We start from the raw sequence: 24496 nt of genomic DNA on the forward strand, positions 1-24496 counted from the left end.
GCTCTTCACAGTGTTGCTTAGCTGATTCTATAAACTTCAACTGCAGTGCTGTAATTCAATAAACTGTCAATATTTACAGAATGTTTGAATAAAATATTCACTGTTATTATGAGTTACTTAAATCAATTCAAATGCTAAGTCTTTACTTTTGACGCATTTTACCAGGCACTAATTCTGCCAGAAAGTCAATTCTGGATTTTTCCTACAAACTCCACTGCCATGAGCTACCTCTTCAATAATCCCCTTTTATGTAACAGAGGAACACAGCACTACTATGCTTAAAGATATGAATGCTTCACTTTCTAAGCTTTAACCACAGAAGAGCATGGTTCATTTAAAATGCGGTATCACCATGTCCTAGTTTCCTTTTTTCTAGAAACAACACTTGGAATTTTCCTTTGGGAAATCCTCCTCTTCCACTGCATGCTGGCTTGGCAAGAGAGTCCAGTCAACCAGCCTTCCCCTCTCCTGGCCTGAGAAGATGGACTGGGGCATAGGATTGTCTCTCCTAGGAAGCTGAACCTTGAGTAATGTGATACAAGTTGACTTGAGATGAGGTGACTCACCTCAGCGGAAGGACTTTGAAGAGATTAGCCACGATTTCTGAAACCCTGAATCTGACTTTCAAATTTCCTTTGGTTCTCTGAGCTCTCCTCAAACAAAAGTGTGCACAGAAATTACACTGAGAGATTATTGAAAATTAAATAATGACGATCTATCCTGAGCTGCAGATTCCACGGGTCTGAGATGGTTCCCAGGGATCTGTTTTTCTGTGTTTTTTTTTGACAAACATCCCTAAGGATTCTTACGCTAGTGACCTAAAGAACACAGAGAAACACTGCTGTGAACCGTCACTACCAAATTACCATATTTTTTCCACCCTTTATAAAACATTGGAAAGTGATTGTTAATACAGAGGTGTGTAACATGGTGGGGAAAGTGGAAGAGAGTCCACATTTTCCGAGTGGATTCTTATTTTTAACTCCCTTTTCCCCACCATCCTGTCTTGCCTCCCTTCACCTAGACCCTTGAAAATCATGCAGAAGTCCTTGTTCCTGATGTGAGTGTGTCGGATTCATCTGTGTAGAAAAAAGGTTGTGATCCATGCCCTTTGACTGCGACTTTGTTTCATGGTCCAATATCTACACAAAAGAACAACCTGATTTTCTGAATAATGAAACAACCAAACAGAAGTCAGTGACTCATTGGGGATAGCTTCACAGACTCAATGAGGCCATCACAAACAAACAAACACAAAAATGGTGAGAGACAGAAACTCCATGTCCAGTGCCTTACTCATAGTGCTGGGAGAAGCTGCTTTGCCCTTTATTCCCTTTATTCTGCGCTGCTGTTTGGAAATTAGAATGGATTATAGAAATTATTTATTCCTTTGGTGATGAGGAGAGAGTGGTGATACCCTCATCACAAACGTGCAAGGGGAAAAAAAATGCTGCTTCAGATGATTCAAAGGGAAGACAAGTGGCTGCTATCTGGATGTAATACCAAGAGAGAGAACAGAGGAGTCTGGCTCAATGCGAGGCAGATCTAGTCAGCAGAAAGGTCATCTGGCAATACAAGGGCTTTAATCCAACAACACAAAGGCTCATACCTGCCTGGGCTTCCGTGGGGGAAATAAAGGGGAATGACATATCTCCTAAGAATTTTATATATGCAAAAGACGTTAGGGCAGCTTTTAATACACATAGTGGTTAAAGCCTTTAACTCAAGGCTTCCTCCCAAAATAATCCAGTGGTGTTTAAATGGCTGTGTTTAAAGATATTTTTTAAAAATTATGGTGTTTTTTTTTTCTGTTTTTAATTTACTTATTTTGTAACCACTGTTTTTAAATGAAGTTAGTTTGTGGGTTTTGGTAAATTTCATCATTTAAATCAAGCTAAGTTCTCTTCTGCACTTGAGCAGGTCTTTGCCATGGGTAAATAAACTGGTTCTTGCTTTAGATCCTTAAAAGAAATAAACAGAATATAATCTAAACAATGAAAAGTGGCCTCAAGAGTAAATGATTACACAGTTTCAAAGTCTGGCCACAAAATTTATCTTCTACTTTATAAATACTGAAAAGACCAAGAAACCTAACTTTATATCATCAAAGTTCTAGGGGCACGTGTATCTGTGTCCATGTGTGCGTGAGTGTGTGTAATTCATTATGCAATACATTTTACATAAATATAAAATAAAACGTGCATATTGTAATGACCAAAGGGAACAGAACAGAAAAATAGGAATTTGATAACTTTTCCAGGACCATTCATTCATTCATTCATTCATTCATTCACTCACTCAACCAATATGTCTTGAGAGCCTGCCACAGGTCAGGCATTCTTGCTAGACAACAGAGATACAATAAGGAAAAAGGAACTGAGGGAACTCAGAATTCAAAGGGGGGTTGATAATTAAAGAGTAACTATGCTAAGGTATAGTGCTACTGGAGAAAGAGAGTAAGGACAGCTATCCTGAGCACAGGCAAAACACCATACCATGTGTTGGAGACGTGAATGCCATTCGTGCCATTGGGATTTCAGTGTGTGAAGGTGCTCAGAGTCAAGGCCCAGGAAACAAACAGGGGCTTGATCAAGAAAGGCCCAGTAGCATGCTGAACAGATTGTATTTATAGTCTCAGAAAATGGGAATCCACTCAGGGTTTTGAGCAAAGAAATAACATGATTGCATTTGAGAAAAATTGCAACGGAGGCTACAATGTAAAGGATGGATTGTTGCAGAATTAAGACTAAGACAAGTGGGGAGGTTTTGGTAGTAACTTGGGAGGGAAATATCTGAAGGCTGGACAAGGGTTGAGGTAAGTGCAAGAGAGAGAACAGATTTCAGAACTCTTGAGGGAGAAATGACTGGTGATGATTGACTGGATATAAGAACACAAAGATGAAACAATGAAATTGTCCCGTTTCTGGCTTGGACATCTGGGATTATAATGATTCCCTTTAATCGGACATCTAAAATGGGAGTAGATACAGGTTTTGGTGGGAGAATGGAAAGGAGGAGCAGTGATGGGTGGAGTTTCCAGAGATGTTTGGAGCCTTGTGGACGGTTATATGTGTCTGAAACTTGGGAGAAATTTTTTTTTGTGTGTGTATGTATATACATATACATATATATGTATATATATATATAACATACATATATATGTATATATATGTGTATATACACATATATATTTATATATATAGATCTCATATATTCCTTCTGATCTTCATTTACTGAGGAAATGTGCTAACACTAAAAGCATGCCATAGAGCAAGTAAATTCAGTAGGATTTGATCACCTTTCACAACACAGGTTCTTAGCCTTCAGAGCAAAGGACTCAACCCTGCTCCCCATTTGAGCGTATCTATACATGATACGTTGTCAGGCCTAAAGAACCAGCAAGGCCATGCCCTTCTTTACTTCAAGGTACTTTGAGTACATATGACCATTTCTCAATGAACAGATTCTTCCATTTCTGGATTATTGTCACTCAACGCATTTCAAGCTGAATGTTTCTGAATGAGCTAGGATGTGTAAACTATATACCGTGTGACAAAAAAAAATGTATACACATTTTAAGAGATGTTAGCACTTTAGTCAGCGCTGCACAAATAGTTACCATCAGTGTCCAGACACTTCTGATTATGGTTAAGTATTATGATAGTGTCTGGACACTGATGGTAACTACTTTGAGCACCTCTTGTAATTGTAGAAGTCAAATGTGACTTGTATTCATCTTTTATTATTGCTATATATTAATACAATTCTTTCCTCTCTTAAAATGTGTATACATTTTTTGGTACCCTCTATATTAATTTATATTTTACAAGCCTTTCTTATTTCATATTAAATATTTGTTACAAAAATAAAACATCCTTATTGTAGAATATCTGGTGATAGAAAAAGTAAAATCCCACCCATCCATATATAATCCCACTTCTGTGAGTTGCCCACACAGAAGATGTATAGTCTTCTACATCGCTTCGGATGCTGATACAAATATAAATATAAGCATATTAAGAGTAAAGGTAATCCTACTACATCCATTGCTCTTTAACATACTCTCAGGATGTGGACTTCCTTCCGTGTCAGTCTACACAAACCTAACCCTTTCTCTTTAATGCCTGCTTGGTGTTCTCAACCATAGACGGCATATCATCTATTTTCTCATGTTGTTGAATACTCCACTTAAGTCAGTCAAACATTTTAACGTTCCATAAACTCATATATCTCCACTACTGGGCCAGGCCTTCCTGAGGGCAGGGATTAGGGATTTAATTTCTCTTAGACCCAGCAATCCCTCTCCTGGGTATATACCAAAAACCTCTGAAAACATCCTTATCCTTAAAGACATACGTGCTCCAGTGTTCACTGCAGCCTTATTTATGGTGGCCAAGACATGGAAACAATAAAAGTGTCCTTTGATAGATGATTGGATAAAGAAGATGTGGTATATATACACAATGGAATACTATTCTGCCATAAGAAAAGATGAAATAGTACCATTTGTGACAGCATGGATCGGTCTTGAGATTATAATGCTAAGTGAAATAAGTCAGACAGAAAAAGTAGAGAACCATATGATTTTACTGATATGTGGTATATAAAACTGAAAATAACAAAGGAACAAAACAAGCAAATGAAGAAACAAAACCTCATAGACACAGAAAATAGTTTAGTGGTTACCAGAGGGTAAGGGAGGAGGGGAGTAGTAGATGAGGGTAAATGCGATCAAATATATAGTGATGGAAGGAGAACTGACTCTGGGCGGTGAACACACAATGTGATATGTAGATGATGTATTACAGAATTGTACACTTGAAACTTATGTATTTTTTTAAATTAAAATTTATTGCGGTGACAACTGCTGGTAAAGTTACATAGATTTCAGGTGTACAATTCTGTATTACATCATGTATATATCACATTGTGTGTACCGCCCAGAGTCAGTTCTCCTTCCATCACCATATATTTGATCGCATTTACTCTCATGTACCACCCCTCTCCCCTCTTACCCTCTGGTAACCACTAAACTATTTTCTGTGTCTATGAGGTTTTGTTTCTTCATTTGCTTGTTTTGTTCCTTTGTTATTTTCAGTTTTATATACCACATATCAGTAAAATCATATGGTTCTCTACTTTTTCTGTCTGACTTATTTCACTTAGCATTATAATCTCAAGACCGATCCATGCTGTCACAAATGGTACTATTTCATCTTTTCTTATGGCAGAATAGTATTCCATTGTGTATATATACCAGAACTTTTTTATCCATTCATCTATTGAAGTACACGTTGGTTGTTTCCATTTCTTGGCCACCATAAATAAAGCTACAATGAACATTGGAGCACATATGTCTTTATGGATAACTGTTTTCAGATTTTCTGGGTAGATACCCAGGAGAGGGATTGCTGGGTCATATGGTAATTGACCCTATTCTTAATTTTTTGAGTAGCCCTATGTAACTTTACGAACCATTGTCACTCCAATAAATTTTAATTTTTAAAAAAAGTACCTAGTGAGAAAAAAGTTTAAAAAAAACACTACAAAATATATTAATGTCCAAGTTTCTCCCCAGAAGAATAATTGCACTAACTTTTGCATATTGTTCATTAAAGCCTTGCTTATAATGATAAAAATAATAAAATAAAATAATAAAAAAATAAATTATAAAACATTTCTCTTTGAATCTCAAACTTTCAGGATAGCCATGGCAAAGAGCAAGTGTTCAGTAATTGCTTCACGAATGAAAGGGTGGGTGGTGGCCACCACAACTCTACCTAACTCAATAAACTTTACAAAAGCTTTCTTTAAAACAGTAAATCCATCCTGGCAAAAGTGATGGCTCTTTTTCAGTAACTTGCTTACCATAGGAGAAGCAGTGCTCAAATGCAGAGGGAGGCGGGAATAACAAATGATTAAATAGTTTACACTTAATTAAGTACTTACTCTGTGCCAACCATTTTCATAGTTAATACATGTAACATTTACAGCAAACATACTAGTAAGATTCTATTGTTTAGCAGAAAAGGAAATTGAGACACAGCATGATGGAGTCACTTGCCCAAGGATCTACAGTGTACAAATTTTAGGCCTCTGCTCCGAGTCCGAGATTCATATATTAAATAGCCGCTCCATGCTCCAGTATTCACTGCAGCATTATTCACAATAGCTAACATACGGGAACAACCAAAGTGTCCATTAGTGGATGACTAGATAAAGAAGTGTGGTATATACATACGGAATATTATTCCGCCAGGAGAAAGAAGGAAATCCTGCCATTTGCAACAATATGGATGAACCCCGAGGACACTATATTAAGTGAAATAAGTCAGTCAGAGAAAGACAATTACTGTATGACCTCACTTATGTGTGGAATCAAAAAAAGTCACTCATAGAAACAGAGTAAAATGGTGGTTACTAGGGGGTAAGAGGGTAGAGGAAAGAGGGAGAGGTTGGTAAAAGGGCACAAACTTTCAACTATAAGATAAATAAGGTGTGAGGTTCTAATGAATCACGCAGTGACTGCAGCTGATAACAGTTTTGTGTCACAAAATTTGATGAGTAGAATTTAAATGTTCACACAAAAAATAAGTATCTGAGGCGATAGCTATGTTAGTTAACTAGATGGGAGGAATCTTTGCATAATGTATACATATATCAAATCATCCCAATGTACAGTGTAAGTATCTTCCAATTTTATTTGTCAATTATGGCTCAAGAAAGCCGAAAAAAATTTTTTTAATTCTATCTTCCTAAAAATAAGTAAACATACAAACTGCCTCTCCAATGGGAAAAAAAAGCAATGAGTGATAACTGGGGATGTACTGAGAAGGCTTTAAGCAACTGGAAGGTGCTATGCCCCTGAAAATTCATCACCAAGATCATTCTGCATACACACCAAGAGGCTGCAAACCCCTAACATCATCTCATCTTCCGCCTCTGTGCTTCTTAACATTTATTGGCATGTTTTCTAGTAATAAAATGTGCTCGTGTACAGAAGCTTAGAATGAAAGCAAATTTAAAGCTCTGAAAACTTAAATGATCAAGTAATATTTTCATTGTAAAATATTTTAAACGCTCATGATTGTTATTTCTGAAGCTGAGGTCCACTCTGACGTAGGCATATATCTTCTTATGGATATTTTCACATCCTAGAAGAGTGAGCAGAAGTGAGAAAAACTTTGATAGGATCAATTTTGATAGGATTAATGGGTCAAATTGAGGGTTTGAATATGGCCTTAATTAAAAGTATTAGGATCACAGGCAGTCCCAAATCTGAAAAGTCATCAGTCTCTTGAGAAAATACCTTTAAGAGGAGACAAGGCAAAAAAAAAAAAAGAAAAAAAAATATATATGCACATATACACAAATATATATATATATGAAAATATATATATATGAAAAAAAATATATATATGAAAATATATATATATATATATATATATGTATATATATATATATATGAGACTTTAAAGGATACGGGTCTTAAAAGCCAAATGTCTTTCAAGGACATCTTAAGACATACCTGGAAAAGCTCCAAGTGGTGTATGGTATATCATATATATTACACCCACTATATGTCTGAATGTTATTCCCATATCTGTGGAGGAATAGAACTGATGCCACCAAAACCTCTTTAAAAACTAATTTACCATTAAACATATTTTATGAGGTATATATAACAAGTGTGTAGCTTAAACTTATTTTAACTAGTATGACAATTCTGATAATTTGGAAAAAATATCAATTGTGAGAGAAGAACTATAATTCAAAAAGGTATATTACCTACAATTCTACTAAACAAAAATTGCTAACTGGCAATTAAGCACTTCCCAGGTTCAATGATAATTGATTTTTAAACTCAGATGGAGCACAAAATTTTAGTGTTAATTAAATGTAATTGTAACCCCATTATTTAAACTTAGAAATATATTCCAAACAAGATAAACAAAACGTTGTGCATGAAACAGGAATAAATTACAGTTTCAGTCTCAGCTTGGCCACTACACTCTGTGGCCAGTGTCAGTGTAGTTATTTCTCTCATTTGCAGTGTTTTCCTCTATAAAACGGTGATATCATCATTTGCCTTGCCTACTCTTAAAGGTTGCTTTAATGTCAAATGAAATGATGAGGCTAAAAGTATTTTGTAAACTTTGAAAGACTATGTAATTGAGCATCAACCATAACAATCAGAATTGAACTAGAGTACTGAATTGCTCAGAAGTTATATGCAAAAGTAATATTTGGTTATCTTATTACATTTACCTGCTTGAAAAGTTCAGAAGTAATCATATGCTAAGGACAGTGTGCTCATATATAGACTAGGTCATCCTCCTCCATCTAACTCATTTACCAAAGATTTTTCAAGACTATTAATATCAAGTAACTAATACAGGCAGTCAGCCAGCCAGTTTAGAGTTCCTGTCAACCATCCCCTACTACTCTCTCGTATTGTAGGAGATAGAATATCTCGTGATCTCATTTCATAGTGACTTCCAATTTTGAAAAACTACTGTGTATCTGTCAGTGGGCTAGTGCTGACAAACATTATTTCATTTTAACTCTTAAAATAAACCTTCAAGCTTTTACTATTCTCCCAATTATGTACATGAGGAAATTGGGACTCAGAAAAAGTAATCCCCAATATCACACAATATTTCCCACTGTCACAACACGAAAAACAAAACAAACAAAAACATAAAACCAAGAATCATGCCCAGGTCAGCCTGATTCCACATTCTAATTATGTCATATATACTTGCTTGTTCTAATCATTTCATTATGCTACTGACCAGTTGCTTTTCTTTTTGTCAGTTTTGTGTGTGTGTGTGAATAAAATACCTCAAAAGAGGTATTTTAGAAAGAGGTATTTTAGGACCTAATAGAAAAAGAGGCAAGGACTTGAATAGGTACTTCAAGAAAGAGGATTTCCAAATGGTCGATAAATATATGAGAAGGTGCTCGATTTTATCAGTCATCAGAAAATAAATGCCAAGTAAAACCATAATGGGGTACTTGTACATCAGATAGGCTGAAATGTAAATTATGACACCACCAAGTTTTGGTGACTCTAAATTGATAGACCACTTTGGAAAGCTGTTTACCAGCATCAACTGAAGCTAAACACACACACACACACCTCCATATGACTTGGTAATTTCATTCTTAGATTTATATCCAGTAGAAATCCATACATGTTCACAAAATGTCATGTCACAAATGTTTCTAGCAGCACTATTTATAATAGTCCCAACTGGAAACTACCCAAATACCTGTCGACAGTGCTATGGATAATGAAATTATGATATAGTCATATAATGGAATACTACACAACCATGATCATGAGAGTTACATGTACTACAACACAACCAAGCACATGGATTAATGTCATTAATACAATGATGAGCCACAGAAGTGTGAGAAAAAAAGAATGTATATTGTAGCAGTCCATTTCTATAACACTGGGAAATGGACTCGTACCCATGCAATTAGAAGTCAGATTAGTGGGTACCCCAGGGGAGAGGGCCGGCAATGGGTGACTGGAAGGGACGACAAGAGTGTTGACATTGCTTGGTTCTTGATGTCGTTGTTGCTTACACAGATCCATTCTCTCCATGGACCTTTATCAAGCTTAACACATGATTTCTGCATTTTTCTGCATGTATGTGATACTTCAATAAAAAAATTTCCAGAAAGAATTAGTATCAATCGCTGCTCCCCCATGCATGCAAATGCCAATATTTTAGACGTTTTAACAGAGAAGCACACAGTTTACCATGCTTATATATACATGTGTGTATATATATATATATATATACACACATGTATATATATCCCTTTAAGTTTAAGAGTATTTACTCAGCTGACAGATTTTCATGTTATTTAATAAAATAAAAACAGCAAGACTGTTTAGATAATAATAGGATGTTTCTTCTTGAGATAGGAAGCTGGGTTCTAAAAGAACAATTGTTAGGACTCGACAAAATAATGAAGACTAGATCATGGATTCTAATAATAAGGTCAAAAAGAGAGGCTTATGCATCATGTCCTATAGAGAGAGGGGTCACAGCCTACAGGGAGGGCCCGCTGCTCACAGAACGATTTTTGAACATGAAGGTAACATTACACAAGTGAAAAGAGGGAACCTAAAAAAGAGGGCAGCTGTGCAAGGCAAAATCCTAGAAATGAAGCATTATGGCATATGTGCATAACTTAATTCAAAGCCCACATAGCTTTCACATTCTTTCTGAGAGACAATGTTAGAGTAGGAGGAATCCTAAAGAAAGCTTTCATACTAAAAAAAGATGTAAGAACTCGTGAAGGACTGAGATATGTACATGTATCAATTGATTTATATGTTATAACTAGTGTATATACTACATACATTTCCTTTTTTTAAATTGAAGTTTATTGGGGTGACAGTTATTGGTAAAGTTACATAGATTTCAGGTGTACAATTCTGTAATACATCATCTATATATCACATCGCGTGTTCACCATCCAGAGCAGTTCTCTCTCTTTCCATCACATTTCCATCACATTTGCTTTTAAATTATACCTTTAATTTCTAAACTTTACTTGGCATTTAGTACTGGTATGATCTTACTCATCACTCCTTTAAAATTGACAATAGATTTGAGGAAGGACACCAGGCCAGTCCACTTACTGGACATTTAACTGCAAAGGCCCCAATCACTAGTACGACACACAGTTTGGGGCTGCTCTTTGTCCTACTATCCACCTGGTTATTCACTGAACAGCTTCTAGATTCCATGTATGGTCTGTTTTGCAGGCAAATTAGAGATCTCACTGCCAATACTGTACACAGTAGGTTCTTTTCCTCCAAGGAAGTAAAAGGTGTCAGATTTAACATCCCTGCGGCTTTGGGTTGGCTCTGTATAAAGAAAATTGCAATCCATATATTTAACTGTCAAAGAAAAGATGCTAAATCAGCAGCAGGTGGGTTACAGGTTAAAGTTCCCAAGATAAATGTTCTGAAATAAAGGAAAATGTATTACTAGTAACCAAGGTATACGGATTTCTTTTATCTTTAAAATATAGTCGACCTATGTGTTTTGTGGTTCCTTAACCAAAATAACAGTGTAAAAAAAGTTTGAGAATTAGCAGATGAATCAAATCTTCTAACCTTCCAGCCAAGATTCCAGAAAATACAGATTATGCTGTCTCTTCTATTTACTTACATGTTCAATGTCAGGAAAAGGACAGAAATAAGTAGGGTAAAAACCATTGCTTTATTTGAGGACTTACTTCAGAATTCCTCTATTCAATTGACTATACAACCATAGATTTCTTCGAATTCATTATGTAAGAGAAAACAGAAATTCAATAAGCTATGGAATTGTCAGTTTTCATTATATTATAAAAATATGGATTTTAAATTTCCAAACTTTATTTTTAAGATTTTCTTCATGTGGATAATTTTGTACTTTAAAAACTTTGTAACACTTATTCTCAAACCCTATTAAAAAGCAATCAACTTTTCTGTTGGAAAATTTAGACACCTACCCATGCAGATGTCGTCTTTAAAAATCTTTGCTGGCTACCTCCATAGGACATTTACTTCTTACATGTCAACTGTTGCATTCAAAAGACAAATGGCACAGAATATGTAGCAATTACAAAAACCGTTAATTAAAGGAGCTCTTTATGCTTTTACTTACTCAATAAAATTGAATATGATTTTTAAGATTTGATAGGAATGTAGTGATCCCTTCCCCACCTTCCCACCCCTTCTCTCCAACTTTATGATTGAGATCATATCAGATTTTGACCTTGTTTGTCCTGGAAGTGTCACATATATCTGTTCTAGTAGCCAATTTTCCAAGGTCACAGATTTCTTTAGATGATACGCTTAAGTATTGATTAGTTCTCTTTGTAGATTTTTCTGTTTGTTTTGCAGCCAGGACTCTCCAACCAGTGTTAAGCAATTCAGCACTGCAGTTTGGCCAGCCTGCATAAACCTCTTGTTCCCTTTCACATCACTCCCTGGAAAATAAGGTGACCGCGTGCAAAAGGACTATGAAAATAAAGCAAGCGCTTCTTCGGAGCTTGTCGGCAAGCATACTGCACAGCATATTTCAATTAGCATCCAATCATTTTAAGTAGTGGTACTTCAGTGTTTGTGTAAGCCTGCCTTGTAGAATTTAATACTCAGACAGCCATTTTGCAAAACACGGCAGGTCCGTGAAATAAGGTCTATTTCACTGAAATAATCACAGAAGGAGAAAGCTGCTGTAAATGCTGGCATTAATGCAACAGCTGTGTCATCCATCAAACGATTACGATCTATTATTTTTCTGAAGCTGTTCAAAATAGGATTTATTGGTAGCCTCTGTGGCAACCTTTAATTTGACAAACTCCATTGTATTTCTCTCAAAAAGAATGTTTTTTTCATGCCACAATTCAGGTATGAAAGCAGGACTATTCTAGATAAAAGAGAATATCAACTGGTTTGTACTGATACAGCTCTCTGAGACAATGGACTTTCCAAACAATCCCCCGTGCAAGTTGCTACCCACCTTATCAAAGTAACACAGCACTAAAGACATATAAAAACATCTCTGGAAAAATCTCAGCATCTTATATATCTCAGGTACCTTGCAAACTCGTTGTACCAATGATTGATTCTCTGGCTGAGCCTCAGCACAGGGATTAAAAACATCTGAAAGAGGCAACATGCACCAGACAGACACGCATAGTATTTTCAGCCCCTCGCTGCAATTCTACAGCAATAGAAACTTACATAGGACACCCGTGCTCGCCGCCGATGCACCAGCCCACAGCACTGCATGAAGAGCGGTGCAGAACGCAGTCAGCGTGTGGCTTCACCGAGCTGCACTGTGCCTTGTCTTCTCATGAGAGCCACTGTCCATTTCTTCCCACCTTCGGCTCCCAGGTAAGAGGCATGGGCAAATCAACACTTAGCTTCTGCCTCCTAGGTAGTTTCTAAAAACACCACCGTTCTGGCAGGCATGCCCAAACTTTGCGGTCCTTGTTTTTCTTTTGCAGGTAATTTGCTCTCTTTTTCTTCAGAGAGTTGTCTATGGACCAGAAATCTACCCAAAGTATCATTCATTTCCCTGCAGTAACTAGTGCTAACGCATGGTTACGATGGGCCGGATCATTAGAGTTTCTTGGCAACGTTTTTTACAGTAGCCATTCTCAACTCGGGAGATTTTCGAACATCAGAGGATCTTGCATTTCACGGGGCTGCAGTTTCCTGCTTTGTGCAAGAGGAGGCCTACTCCTGCTGCTGTTCGTGTTACTGCTTCTGAGCACACTGCTGCTCCTGCTGCAGACCTCCGTTACTGCTTTCCTCCCTCCCAGGCAGACTGGCAGCAGCACCCCGCTCAGTGTTCCCTCGGTAACACTTGGGGCATATCTGATCTGTGATTCTCCCTCCACCTTTTACCCTGAAAAATGACAGAGTCTAGACTTTAATTCACTCTGGATTCCTAGGACCACAGAACCACCCTCCCAACTGTCAGATGCTTTGTCTCGTAGTACGTGTTTCACATGAATTGTAGGAAGGATTGTTGGAGTGGCCTCGGGACCCCACTCCCTTGATCACTGCAGCTAACACAGTTTTTTTCTCCCCCTCTCACTGCCAAATATTCATTTTCTACATTAAAGCACATTCAATAAACATAACTCCGACAAGCAAATCTGATCCGAGTCAGAACTAATTAACTAATTAGGTTATATATCACCTATGATTTTAGATACAAGAAACTAAATAAGGCTGCCTCCCAAGCATGAGATCCTCCACATGAATATGCGTTGTAACCTATAATTTATGTCCTTCTCTAAAGACATGGTTTGCAGAGACTGAACTGATCATAACATTCTTCCTCAAAGGCTGGTATATGTCACACCTGAAAAGATGAATTATTAAAACATTTGGGAAGAAACTATTAACTTGTATGATGTTGGTCATTCTAATAATCAATGATTCATATAGACTTTTAGTGTGCCACAGCCATCGACCCACATTTGCCCCCGTGCCCATGTCACTCCATGTACTGTCACCACCTGAGGATATGTTAACTATTTAATGTCTCAGATTAAGATGACCCACTATGAGGTCATTAAAATAACCTCAGATGTAGGTCCACAGAAACTGAAAAGCTGATTCATTCTCAACACTACCAACATTTCCTTAAAACCTATGATTTAAAGTAATAACTATGATTTAAAGTAATAAAGTTATAGTATTAATAGTCTCAGAGGCTATCAGAGCTGAAAAAAATTCTTGCCTTAGTTCAGTGGTCTTATTTGACTAATAAAGTAACAGAGGCCCCAAACAGTGAAGTGTTTTGTCTATAGAAACATAAGCGTCCATATTACTAACACCCAGTAATTTATGGAATTTGAATAGGCTGTGAATGTTCTGTGGCTTTATCATATACTAATTAATCTTCCATGTATTTGAAGGTCCAAAAGGAAAATATAGACAGACTATAGATGGACAATAAAGTTACTTTCGTGCTTACATCAAATTAAAAGTAAAATAGAATTTCTGAATCACATTGCAGATTGGGTTTTGAAGGAAGTCCTGGAAAATAGTCAACATTTTCTAGACCATGCAAGATATATTTCTAGTAGGTAGGATTTCAATTTGGTTTTTTAGAGAAACATCAATGAGAAATACAGTAATATAAGAGAGCATATAATTTGAACAACTTTTTATTAAGGACGTTTCATCAACATCAATGAGGACACATTTACTAGAATAACCAATTTTTTTAAAAAAAGAATACAAATGAACTCAGAATATGATGAAAACACTGAAAACGTTATTTCCCCTATGATTCTGAATATGATTTCTAATTCTCTAAACTTTTTATAAACTATGATATTATTATATATATTCTGAGAGTGATCGCTAGTTCACCAGCGAATCCACCTACCTTGCCACCGAAGAATCCACAAGAAAAGGATGTTAAGAACTAATCTGACTCAGAAAACATTTATTGAGCACCTTCCATCTGCCCAGCACTATGCTAGGTGCTGGGGACAGGAAATAAAATAAAACACAGTCCATGCATGTCTCTAGGCACTTATAACAAAACAGAGGAAAGAGAACACAGTGTTTTAGTGCTATGAGAACCCCAGTGACACAACTCTCAACTATGTCCGGAAAGAGCACTACAAACTTCACAAAGGTGGGAACTGTTGGGCCTTTGCAAAGTGCGTAGAATTATATCCAGAGAGAAATGGGGGTACAAATTCTCCCAGGCAATCAGGTAGCAAATACAAAAGCACAGAAGATTATATACAGAATAAATGCTGTTTATAGAGACTATACTAGAAGAATGTATATAAATATTTATCATATATTCAGATGACAGGGATAGACTCCAAATCCCTCAAACTAAATTGATTCTCCCCTCAATCCAGTCCTTATTTTTCTCTATGTCTCTAGCATTTAGTGTAGTAATACACACATAGTAGGTATGACAAAGATACATAGCTGTCCCCTTATTAGCCATTCTTGACTTCATCTGTAGGGACAGACATGGACATGGGACTGGCGGGCAAATATCCCATCCTTTCTTGCAACTTGGTATGTCCATGTGACCAAATTCTGTTCAATAGGATAGGAACAGAAATAACATGTGCCAACATGTCAGTCATGTGCCTCCCCCCGTTCTCTTTCTCCCTTTGTTGCTGGCTTGCGTGTAGAGGTACAGCCCAGAGCTGGAACCACCACTTACGTTGAAGGAAGCTGTAAGTTCAGGAGAACAGAGCAACAAGACAGAAGGAGCCTGAGTTCCTAGGAGTGTGTTGCTTACATGTGGATTGTAATGTGAAAAAGAGATAAACTCCTGGATTGTTTAAGTCACTTTTATTTTGCCCTCAGTATAGAAGTTAAACCTGCGTTTTTAGAAGTACCTCAAAGTGTTTCTGGAACGAATGATGAATTCACAGAATCAAAGACTGTGAAGGAGGTAGGGGTGTGGGAAAGGGAAAAATGGAAAGGAAGAGATTTCAGAGTCAAGACAACAGGATGTCACTAGGCTGTGAAGTACCCTGAAAACCATAGCAAAGAATTTAGGCTTTAGCTTGTAGGGCATACAGAATTATTGAAGCCAGTAAATGTGAAAATATCAATTATTTTATTAAGACAGAGGGGAAAAAATCTCCAGACTGTTTGGTTTAAAAAATCTAGGCAACAGTTCTATATTAGTGAGAAATCTGAAGCTTTTGAACTTCTGTAGTTGAATGCAATAAATTTCTACTAAATAATCAAGTCAGTAAAACTAGCTGTTTGTTTCATGCAGCTAAATCACAAACCTAATGGATTGTTAGATTTGCTATTTTGTTATAATGTGAGATATATTACCAGTAAAATATTAAAAAGTGACCATGAGAGGTAGAACGACAAAAGCAGCAAATTAAATGTGATTATAGATAAAGGCCTAAGATGTCAATACCAGGGATTTTTAAAGTCCAGGAGATTTATTTCAGGCAGTCTTTCACAAGTATGAGGATGAGTGTTTACTTACTACTTACTTTTTGTGTTACTACTTGTTAGGAGAGAGAAAGTACAGTGGATGTTAAGCATTGGATAAAGTGCTTCTTTTGGGAAGAAAACTCTTTGATAACCAAGAATAAAACCCAATCTAGAGAAATTCTGTGGTAGAACTGAAGGCCCTCAGCAGGGCTGACTCTGCCTGAGTGCTTGTGGCTCTTTTCCTGGCTCTGGCTTCAGGAAACGAGTACCCCATCCCTTGTGGACATTCCATACTACACATACTACATACTCATTAAACTCTTCCTTCATAGTATGTTGCTACAATTGCAACCATTCACAGCCGAGTGTTCTTCAGTGCACCAAAAACTTTCTCACTAATTTCAGTACATGCAAATCCCAAAAAGGACCAAGTGTCTACATTCATCCATTCGGTCAATAATAACATCAATTGAGTGCAACTTATCATGTGTCATGTGTCTCCCAGGCACTAGTGATGAAAGGATAAGTCAAGTAGCCATGGTCCTTGACTAGAGGGAGGTGAAAATCCAGGGAGAAAGACATGTCGAATCAAGTAATCACATACACATACAAGTACAAATTGGTAAGTTCTTTGAAAGAAAGTGCAAAATAATATGAAGATGTATATAGCCAATAGATACCTTCTAGAATTAGAGGAGTCAGATAAGGCTTCCCTGAGGAAGGGTTATTGTAAGGTCTACAGAGTGGGAAGGCCGTAACCGCTTAACCACATGTAAGGGAGATGAGGCGGGGGATGGAACATACATAGCAGCCATTCCCAGTGGAAGAAACATTATTTACAAAGGTCTTTGTGGCAGAAGGAAGAACGCGAAACAGCTGGAGGATAAAGTGAGAGGGAGAGTAAGACAAGATGAGGACAGAAAGGCAGATGACCGCCAGATCATGAGGACTGAGCTGAGGTTTTTAGCTTTGTACTAAGAGTAGTGGGATTGCATTCACAAGGCTAAGAGGCGGGACCAAATTTGTATCATTTAAAACAAATTTTGGTGGTAGAGCTGAATCTAGATGGGAAGATGACCACAGAGGAAGCACGGAGACCAGCTAGGAGCTGCAGTAATTATCCAAGTAAAGGATGATGGCATTTTGTACCAAGATGGTGGTGGAAGGTAAGAGAAGTGGATGAATTCATAAGATACTTAGGAAATAAAAATAGATACATGCGAGTACAGAAAACAGAAAGGAAAAAAAAACAATGTAAAAGACACAAATTCCTAACTTCTCTTCATTCTGGATATTTCCATCCATTAGTGAAGTTCAGTCTCCTACAGCACAATCCATGATAAATCTTAATTTTCATGGTAGTTCCAGTTTGCTTTCTTCTGGGTCAGTCCTCATTTCTCTTCCTCAAATCCTGGACATCATTTCTATCGGGCCCCTTTCATCTTCTATGGAATTACTTCTCTCCTCCCGCCCCCAAAATCACCAGTCTATTTTATTCCAACTTTTGCAGATTGATAAACTTCTCTTTCTCTGTCTTTTATTTCTCACCAAGGTGTCTGGGTTCTCTTTTCATCTACTCTTTTTTTTTTCTTCAGACCAACAACCAGGCATTTCTCCTCAGTAATGACAGTGGCACCGCTTGTTTATTCACCACCTTTACACAGACCACAGAATAAAATAACTACATGTTGCTAGGGAAAGATGCCATCCTTTCAAAATGAGTAATAATCGTGACATGTGTACTAGACTTAAATGCGATGTTTAAAACATATTTGAGGTTATAGAGTTAGAATACATAAGCTACAATCAAACTGGAGAGAAAACTATGTAACCCTAATAAATCCCAGGTCTCTTACGGCCCAGTTATATTGAAAGAAATGCAACCCAACAACAAAAAGTAATTGAAAAATCAAGCCCAGCTTTCATTGCATAGCTCAAGGAACATAAGGGAAAATCCTATAACCCGCAGCAACACTAATCAAAAATGCCCTCCTTCCCTCCCCATTCTCTCCTACCCTACAGCTACGTACAGCCTGTCCCCACTTTCCAACACAAACACCAAAAAACTGTCACCCAGACTCTCGGCTTCCTGAATCTCTCTCCCTCAGCCTACATTCCCACCATTCTATTTGATAGATATGCTTCACTTCTGTATTTTTTAAAATTTTCTTTCTATTTTCCTTATTTCACTCATTACTTGCCTTCTGAACAAGGAATTCAAGTAAACAAAACCCTGCCCTTTTTATTCTGTCTCAAGCTCTTTCCCCTCCCCCCCCTCCCCTCCCCTCCCCTCTTCTCTCTTTCTCTCTCTCTGTCTCTCCAAATTCTTAAGTTTTGTATGGTAATGAACATTATTAGATGCTGACAGAAGAAGAAACACTGACTAGGCAGAGGCAATATTCTCTTCATTACAGGAGGTGGAGGATAAGGAAGGAGAGTGAACGGCCAAGAACATTCATGCTTAACATTTTCCATGCCACACTATTTTTTCAGAGGACACGTTTGATCAGCTCATTTCATTCATTATTACCACAAGGAAATGCAACATGTAGATGAGAATGAAAACACTGACACCTGGGTGAAAAAAGGCAAGGCACACTATTCATAGTACAACATTTCATGCATAAACCTATGATACAAGTGGAAAGGTAAAGAATGATACCTAACATGCACTGACTCTTCACAGAGATTATTCTTTGATTTTCCTGAGACCCATGTGAGGTCTGCTGTTATCTTCATTTTACAAACACAGAAATCGGACACAAAGGAGTAAATTGCCCAAGAAAACGGAGGATTCAGCATTTTTATCCAGGAGTTTGACTCCTGAGTCCATGGTCTTCTGATGCTCTCTACGAAAGGTAAAAATTATTTTTATAAGTTGACCCTGGGGTAGTACACAATAATTAATTGATCAACTAATCCAGTTACACAAGGGCTACTTTTTCCCTCCTGAGCCATTGTCAGTCTGCCTTTCAGTGGTTCTCTTTCTGCTGGTTTCCCAAACCACCCTTACCTTTCTGCAAAATATTCCCACCCTTGAACTTCTTCCTTCCTCTTTCTTGAAAAGTTTAGCAGCTGGAAAATTCATTTTACTAACAAGTATATTCTTAGAAAAGTATCTCTCACATATAGAAGATATAAGTCATTTACACGAGTTCAATTATTTAAAACCTTATTTTATCTCTATGTATCTGTCTACCTATTTCCGCCATCTTGCTTTAGAAATAATTTAAGGCAATTTACAAGAATAGATTTTAAAATAACATTTAAATACATGAAACAAAACAAGGATTAAAAGAAAAAAAAAAGAGTAACAAAGATGGGGACATAAAATGGACGCAGAAATGAAGCTTGAAATGCATCCCATAATAATTGATGCACTTCTTACAAATGAGCCATACATTTGGCTCTCAGCTTTCTAGCAGCCAACTCAAAAAGGGAAATTCGGTCAGTTATGTAACTTACTGTCCACGAGCTTAAAATAAACCAAATGCTGAGGAGAACGAACACCAGACACTGAATTCTCCTGGAGGTCCCCGTAAAAAGGAACATTGTGTAAAGTGATAAACAGCACTCCTGCCGACATCCCTTATGGTAAATGCCACACTGGTTTTTAAAGAGCTGCCTCTGAGATGACCTTCCTTGGAAACCAAAATTTCACACCATAGCAACATTCAATAAAACGATCCAGGGGGAGTAAGGGGGGAATGGGCAAGACACGATACTCAAGTCCTTAAAGATCTGGCTTGACCCACGAGTAATAACAGCCACAATGATCATAAAAAGAGCTAAGGTTTACTGATGCAAGCACTCAGTAAGCACCATTCCTTTAATCCTCAGATCAACTATCAAGGAGGTACTGTGATTATTTATCCCAGGGTTACAGACAAGGGAACAGACTTAAGAGTTTAACAACTCAGTCAAGGTAGAAAAAGGATTTGAATCCAGATCCGGTGAACTTCACAGCTCTTGCTCCCAACCATTGGCGTCTCCAGAGTTTTTGTTTGTTTGTTTGTTTTTTAATGTTTATTTATTTATTTTACCTGAATGAAATGTTTATTTTCCAAGACTATACAATTTAACAAAACTAGCTCCATAAGAGTTGACATATTAATTCATGCAGAAAAAAAAATAAAGCCCCTAAAAATGCATCCGTTGAACACGGTTTCAGAAGATAATTCTCCCAAATATTTGAAGAACTGGTAGGTCAGGTCCTACATAAAACGTTCCAGGGCTCCAGAGTTTTAGACAGTTAGAAACTCTGTGTCTTTCAAACAATCCCACTGAATATTTTTCCTCATTGATGAGCTTCTTATAAACACTGGGTTGCCAAAAAAACATACACATTTTAAGAGATGTTATCGATGTATTACTTTTTGAAGTTGAATTGGTAGCAACATGTAGTATGACTTTCACTCAAAAACTGGCGTTAATCAAATGAATGATAGTGTCGTTCATTGTATTACAATTTTAAGATAGTTTTTTCCTTTCTTAAAATGTGTATACATATTTTGGCTGTCTCTGTATTAGATGACAGTGACCTTAAGAGTCATTTTATGTGGGTAGTTTAACACAGATCTATCTGATTTACCAATAGTCGCGCTAGATGTACAATAGAAGATAAAAACACTTGGGGCAGGCGGATGGCTCAGTTGGTTAGAGCGCAAGCTCTTAACCACAAGGTTGCCAGTTCAATTCCCGCATTGGATGGTGGGCTGCACCCCACAACTAAAGATTGAAAATGGCAACTGGACTTGGAGCTGAGCTGTGCCCTCCACAACTAGACTGAAGGACAACGACTTGGAGCTGATGGACCCTACAGAAACATATTCTTCAATATTCCCCAGAAAAGTTTAAAGTCATTTAAAGCAAATGGCTTTTCTTTTGAACACCTAATTACAATGGAGAAACTGCAGAAAATGGGAAGAAGAGGAGAGAGGTAGTTTCAGTGAAGGGACACTTTGGGAATAAGAACATAGCTGGGGGGAGTTGGAGCTTAAGTCTTCATGGTATTGGGTCTTTGGATGAGGGCGTAAGATAGCAGAGATGGAGAAATAAAAATAAAGAAAACTAAAGATAAATGTGGTCTAGTTCAACACCAATTTGCCTTGGTTTTGGTTCTACATTAAGGCTTCTACGGATGTCACAAGTATCTGCCTATCTTAAATCTTTAGTTTGTCCAAAGATAAAAGTCTGTTCCATCATCACTGCATGCTGAGGAGCTCTCCACACACAAATGGACAAATGATGAGATAAAATCATTGGACAAAACAGATGAGATAAAACGGAGGGTCAGCAGACTAGCCTGAGGAACTAGTTAGAAAAGATGTGTTAAAATAGTCAAACACTAATTGCCCTGTGGCGTATCATTAAACTGGCCAATTTCCACATTTCTCTAAGACTGTTTTTGGAAACTTAGACATCAACGGGAGCTGAAAGGGAGATAGCAAAATGTTTGTCTATTTGTACACATTTTAGGAGACATGGAACTACATCAGAAATTACTAAATTTCTATATTAGACTAGATGCTCAAAATCATTTAGTAAACTATCTAAGAAATAGACTACTATCTTAAGTATTAATATCACCTTATATTCACTTTATATTTTATAGTTTCAACGTGCTTTTTAAATGTTCATCTTATCTTCAAAGGAAAGCATGTAGTATTATTCTTTTCTATCCTGATAGGCAACTGAGTGTTTTCAGATTTATTTAATTAATTTAGAAGATGAAAAGCCTACTTTAATAGACTCCATTTAATCAAGAAGATGAGGCAGTGTGGTAGATGCTAGCTAAAGAGAGATGAAAATGGGCTGGAGGTGTAGCAAAGACCTTGTATGTATGTATTCACTGGAGAAAAACTTGAGATACTTCCACACAACCCCAAAATTTCTATTTAAGAACAAAGTAAGAAAATATCCTTTAGAGCCAAATTTGGTATAGATTCTCTTAAGAATCTGTTGACACTTCTATTAAAATATTTTCCCAGATTGCTAAATTTTGTTTTCTACTAATCTCAAATCTGAAAACAAACTGATGTTCTTACTGTTTCTGGGTCTTTTTCAAAATATGCTTTTAGTAAACGGTTAATAAGATTTTTTATATTGGTTGTTTGGTTAAATAAATGAATGAATAAATATCCTTAAATATTCATTGGCATTGAAAATTCCAGGCCAAAGTCTAGACCTCAAGAATAATACACAAAACACATTGTGTGAGGTAAGCAACCCATTAAAGAAAATAAATGCAAAAAAAAAAAATCAGGGAAGAAAAGATAAAGAATGGTGTTCATAGTAAGAAAGGGAAAATAGACAGAAATGAACTGGTAATGAGAATTTTTAAAAAGCCAAAATTTTGACATGTTAGTCCATGAAAAACATATCCATTAAGATAATTAGTTATGCATTTGTCTAATGCTGAATTACCTAACCTAAGTAAAAAATATTAAAACCCTGGGGATAGATTAGGGAAGAAATGCAAAGTTGATGTTAAAGAAAAAGGCCTTCGGGAAAGACAAAATAAATTGGGGTTACTGGCCTAAGCTAAGACTTAATTGCTTAAATTTTCCATTCATTCAACAAATACCTTCTGTGTACCAGGCCTGGTTCCAGATACTGCAGATACATCAGTAAACAATTCAAAGTCTCTATCTCATGGAATTAGGCAGGCAATGGAAACGGAAGCATATCACCAATTTTAATTATTAAATTATAAATATTAATATTTAGTAACTACTATTTAAAAGTGTCAACATGAATTGGGTGAAGGGGGATAAAGAATGACAGATCCGGGAGGTGGTAAGTTTCTGTTTTATGTAAATTGGTTAGGGAAAGCCTCTAAGAAAGGTGAGCTTTCAGTAGAATAAAATGAGGGCATGAGACACGTGACTATCTGGAGAAACAAAAATCCAGGCAAATGTCCTGAGAGGGAATGTATTTGGCCCATGGGAATAATAGCAAGAAGGTGCCTGTGGCTGGAACCCAGACAGTGGCCAGTTGCTTGATCATTTAGGGTCCTTAGGTCACTGTAAGGACAAGATTTTATTCCAATTGTGAAGAGAAGCCATTGGGGGGCTTTAAAAAGAACAATTTAATTTATATCTTAGAAGTGGCATTTTGTCTGCTGTAGAGAGACTGCAAAGGGCTAAGGTGGATATGGAGAGATCACTTTTGAGACGACTGCAATAGTTCCGGTGAGAGAGAAGGGCTTGGCCTAAGGTATTAGTGGGAAGAAATCTTGAGAAGTGGTAGGGTTCTGGATATATTCTAAAGTCAGAGGTGACAGAATGACCTAAGGATGGATGTTCTGTTGGAGAAAGAGAAAGAAGCCAGGAATGATCCCAATTTGGGAAATGGGGTAGAAGAGGGCTGAACAACTTTTGTGAACGGTAGTTCCATTTACTGAGAAGAAGAACAGTTCCATTTACTGAGAAGAACAATTAAGGAGGAGTTACCTTGGAGGAGAAAACAAAAATTCCTTTGGGGAGGGGGGTATTAGTTTTGAGTGACCTGCAGGACATCAACATGGAGATGTTAATTAGGCATTCTAATATAGGATTCCTGAATGAAGCAAAGAGGTTTGGGTTGAGATATAAACTTGGAAGTCAGCATATAAGAGGTCTGACAATTAAGTTCATGAACTCATCCTAGAAAAAGTGCTACATACCTCATTGCTGAATATCACTATGATCACCTTGGAAGTACTCCCCTTGGGAAGCTATGCACTAATGCCAGAGCCTAGTCCACCCTTCAAAGCAATTGTGGAACTCTTTTTCTAAAATGGCCATCAGAGCCATTGTTGTATTGGCCATTGTTGTATTACCATTGTTGTTATGTTACTCTTGATACTCTGAATTTCATCAAAATATCTTCTTTTCAATATTTTCTTTTTCTTTGGGTAAAGAAGTCATTGGGGGCCAGATCAGGGGAGAAGGGAGGGTGTTCCAATGCAGTTGCTTGTTTACTGGCTAAAAACTCCCTAACAGACAGTGCCTTGTGAGCTGGTGAATTGTCACA

The 24496-nt window shown here is 37.1% G+C and overlaps 1 protein-coding gene across 9 annotated transcripts in view; it reads right to left on the reverse strand.

Moving 5' to 3' along the window:
* Nucleotides 1–24496, reverse strand: part of CACNB2 (calcium voltage-gated channel auxiliary subunit beta 2) — a 332881-nt gene that overhangs the window by 211522 nt on the left and 96863 nt on the right. For 2 of the 9 annotated variants that reach the window (XM_081053394.1, XM_081053391.1), the window contains exon 1: nucleotides 12767–12954. The exons of the other annotated variants lie outside the window; for them this stretch is intronic. In XM_081053394.1, coding sequence (XP_080909520.1) covers nucleotides 12767–12814 — 48 coding nt within the window. In that variant the 5' untranslated portion in view covers nucleotides 12815–12954. Of the gene's footprint in view, nucleotides 1–12766; nucleotides 12955–24496 lie in introns of those variants that run through there. 9 annotated transcript variants of the gene reach the window in all.

This window comes from Rhinolophus hipposideros (assembly GCF_964194185.1).
Source record: "Rhinolophus hipposideros genome assembly, chromosome: 1".
Taxonomy (NCBI): Eukaryota; Metazoa; Chordata; class Mammalia; order Chiroptera; family Rhinolophidae; genus Rhinolophus; species Rhinolophus hipposideros.